General features: G+C 45.3%; 1 protein-coding gene across 1 annotated transcript; it reads left to right on the top strand.

The window, feature by feature from the left end:
• Positions 1-754: 754 nt before the first annotated feature.
• her6 (hairy-related 6) lies at positions 755-2321 on the top strand. The gene is made up of 4 exons (XM_008330781.3): positions 755-1184; positions 1348-1443; positions 1556-1643; positions 1763-2321. The coding sequence occupies exons 1-4, from the start codon at positions 1077-1079 to the stop codon at positions 2314-2316; spliced, it is 846 nt and encodes a 281-aa protein (XP_008329003.1). The 5' UTR covers positions 755-1076; the 3' UTR covers positions 2317-2321.
• The last annotated feature ends 1230 nt before the right edge of the window (positions 2322-3551 follow it).

Raw genomic sequence — 3551 nt, 5'->3', positions numbered from 1 at the left:
ATTGAATATTCCTCACCTCACTGTGTTTAAAAAGAAATACATCTGTTAGTTTCCAACTATCAATGAACTGTGTGGTTATCGAGTAAAGAAAGTTGACCTTCTGAGAGGCTCAGTCTGAGGTAATAAAATAAAAATCTTTACATTCAATGAAGTCAGAGAGTGAATGTGGTCGTTGTGTTTTACAGTCACTACATGAGTGGTCGTTGTGTTTTACAGTCACTACACTGAAAAAGTCATTTCCAAAGGATATCTCTGCATCTACACACACATGCAGTTCTATTTATATATATTTTTTATTATTGTTGTTGACATTTATTAGTTTCTTGAATCAGCAACTTTTTTCCTCTTGCATTATGAACAAGTCAAACCAGTGAAAACCGTGTCCTGTAAAGCCCACCGTGAGGTGGTATGAGTTTTTTTGACAAAGTTTTTCTCTTCTTCTAAAGTCATATATTGAGGTGTTAGATCTTTTTTTTTCAACCTGGATAACGGACCTTGGGAAACACTGCAGTGTTGTGGACTTATCACTTGCCTGCCAGATAAAACCCAGTCCCTCTGCCCGCGCCTGGTGGCGCTGCCCAGTCAGCGGCTCCACTGTTAATATGTAAACGCTGTGATGATTGAAGACTGAAGACAGTTTCCCTGGCTGTGCCCTCAACCCGGGACGCGCGCCATTGGCCGCCAGCTTCGGCAGCCAAACAACCAATGGGAGGGCGCCGACCACGAGCCGTCCTCCCTCGGGCCGCGTGTCTCTGGCTCTGATTGGTGGAAAGTTACTGTGGGAAAGAAAGTTTGGGAAGTTTCACACGAGCCGTTCGCGTGCAGTGAGAGATATAAATACAAGCCACACGCGGAGAGACCAACAGAGAGATTCTGACTGCGCTCCTGTTCACTTCTGCTGCCGCTCCTGCGCCGCGCACTGACGGATTTACACTTGATTCACATCTCAGGATCTTTTCCCCCTTGTGGTCGAGGGTACTCTTTGAAACAAGAAATCAGAAAACATCCCTCAAACTCCCCGTTACACCGGTGGACCGTATTTTCCTGTATTTTCCTGGGATATTTCCATAAAAAAGATGCCTGCCGATATGATGGAAAAGACCTCCTCCTCCCCGGTTGCTGCCACCCCGGCAAGCATGAACACAACCCCCGACAAACCCAAGACAGCATCAGAACACAGAAAGGTCAGTATTTTTCAGAATTTCCTCTGTACGTGCCACCCCGATGCATGTCATTTTTCAAAACAAAGAGCTCCAAAGCATGAAGCCGCCGTGCGTAAAAGTGTGTTTTACGCACGGAGAATGACAGACGCACAGTAGTTAAACGTCTCCGTTTTCTTATCTTCAGTCATCAAAGCCGATTATGGAAAAGAGAAGAAGAGCCAGAATCAACGAGAGCCTGGGTCAGCTGAAAACTCTCATCCTGGATGCGCTCAAAAAAGACGTAAGTATTCACTCTGTCGTCAAACGCGCAACTTAAAAAAAACTGTTCCTGTCAACGATGGCAAAGCTGCTGAGGACGCGACTCTAAACGTGTTCATGTCTCATGTCTTCAGAGCTCCAGACACTCCAAACTGGAGAAGGCAGACATCCTGGAGATGACTGTGAAGCATCTGCGGAACCTGCAGAGAGCTCAGATGACCGGTGAGTCTCATCCTCTTTGCTAGAACTCCGCGCTCAGGAGCGAATTCACTCGATCAGCTTTTTACGAAACTACGTCCCAGCATCCGAACTAAATCTGTCCTTGCTCGTGTTTTCCGCAGCTGCTTTGAACACAGACCCCACCGTCTTGGGCAAATACCGTGCGGGTTTCAGTGAGTGCATGAACGAAGTCACTCGGTTCCTGTCCACCTGCGAAGGCGTCAATACCGAGGTCAGGACGCGGCTGCTCGGTCACCTGGCCAACTGCATGACCCAGATCAACGCCATGAACTATCCCAACCAGCATCAGCACCAGCACCAGCATCAGCACCAGATGCCCTCCGCCGGCGGGCCAACGCACCCGTCCTTCAGCCAGTCCGTGGTGCAGATCCCCAACTCGCCTCCGCAGGTCCTGCCCATGAACGCAGTCCCGTGTAAAGGAGCCTCTTCGCCCGCGAGTTTACCGTCAGACGCCACCAAAGTGTACGGCGGTTTCCAGATCGTGCCTGCCACAGATGGACAGTTCGCATTCCTCATTCCCAATGCGGCTTTTGCGCCCAATGGCCCGGTCATTCCCGTTTACGCCAACAACGTCAGCACACCAGTGCCTTTGCCGGCTGCAGTTTCACCGGGAGCCCCGTCAGGCAACACAGACTCAGTGTGGAGACCGTGGTAAAGAAAAAGGACCATATAGACTTTAAAATGACACTTAATAGTATGTGTTTTTTTTTCTGTGTAATGTTAGAAATATTGTTCTGGATATGATTGTTTTTTTTTTTGTCTTGTAAAATGGGAAGAGTATGCACTATATTTGTACAGCTTACAAGGGAGTAAAGTTCATATTGAAATGAGATTTGTATTGTGGAAGTCACTTCACTGCATTTTTATATAAATGAATTGTCTTTTTCTTTTTTTTAAAACTCTGTGATGCCAAAGATATGTCACAATGCTCTTATGCTGTTCTTCGTTTTGGAAGACAAATAAATTTGTAAAGATGCAATTACGACATGTGCTTCTGGTCTTATTAAGGCAGGATGTAGTGCACTTTGTATTGTGAACTATTGTTGGTTAGGCTTTACCAGATAAGAACGGGCTTAGCTGTGTGCGTAAAAGGCACCAGAGTTTGCCAGGAACTTTGTGATGAAGTTCTTTCTGAAGAAGACTTGTTGCACAAGTTCCTGCGCACAATTAACCACTGACGTTTGTCCAAGTTTAAGAAAGAGCTGTTGAAAACTGAGATCATCCACTGCTTATTGATCAATATGTTAAATAAACGAGGTGGTTATTAATAGGAACAAGACCAAATCCACATCTCTTTGTAGGATCTGAGCACAGAAAAAAAAAGCTTTACACGCTCACACGCTGCAAATAATCAGCCACGAACCGGAGACTTGAGTCACAGCAGCTTTCAATTCAATCCCGCACGGAGCTCAGAGCATGCTGTCAGACTGAGACCCCCTGTAGGCAGTGTCACTTTGGCGGTTTATGGTCACTGACGCCATCTAGTAGCGGAAAGGGGCATTGCAGTCTCCAAAGTGCTCAAATCAGTACATTAAGGCATGTAAAGAAACTGAGTTTTTACACTGAGAGAGCAGAGGTTTTAACATATTAAACACGCAGAGATCTGCAGGAAAAGTCAAAGAGTAATTTTTTAGGTAAGAGGACATGGTGAATTAAATTAAACTTCCAGGAGTTTGTTGATACAAAAATATGTAAATAAAATGTGTAGTATCGTGGCATTAAGCTATGTTGATCATTATTCAACAATGTCCAACTTAAGGCAGTAAATAAAAGTAATCAAACCCATAACAGACATCATCATCATCATCATCATCATCATCATGATGGAGGATTTCCGCTGCTGCTCAGTCAGTGTTCACAGTGCCAGTGGCATTAACTCCCAACAGATTA

Source organism: Cynoglossus semilaevis, chromosome 2, assembly GCF_000523025.1.
Source record: "Cynoglossus semilaevis isolate Cse_v1.0 chromosome 2, Cse_v1.0, whole genome shotgun sequence".
Lineage (NCBI taxonomy): Eukaryota > Metazoa > Chordata > Actinopteri > Pleuronectiformes > Cynoglossidae > Cynoglossus > Cynoglossus semilaevis.
This window is presented reverse-complemented; position numbering and strand designations above follow the sequence as displayed.

What these genes read in the sequence shown, in the direction of transcription:
- her6 (XM_008330781.3), top strand. Translation starts at nt 1,077, where the DNA reads ATGCCTGCCGATATGATGGAAAAGACCTCCTCCTCCCCGGTTGCTGCC. An exon ending in CAGCATCAGAACACAGAAAG is followed by an intron (nt 1,185 to 1,347) that starts GTCAGTATTTTT and finishes TCTTATCTTCAG; the next exon opens with TCATCAAAGCCGATTATGGA. An exon ending in TGGATGCGCTCAAAAAAGAC is followed by an intron (nt 1,444 to 1,555) that starts GTAAGTATTCAC and finishes TCATGTCTTCAG; the next exon opens with AGCTCCAGACACTCCAAACT.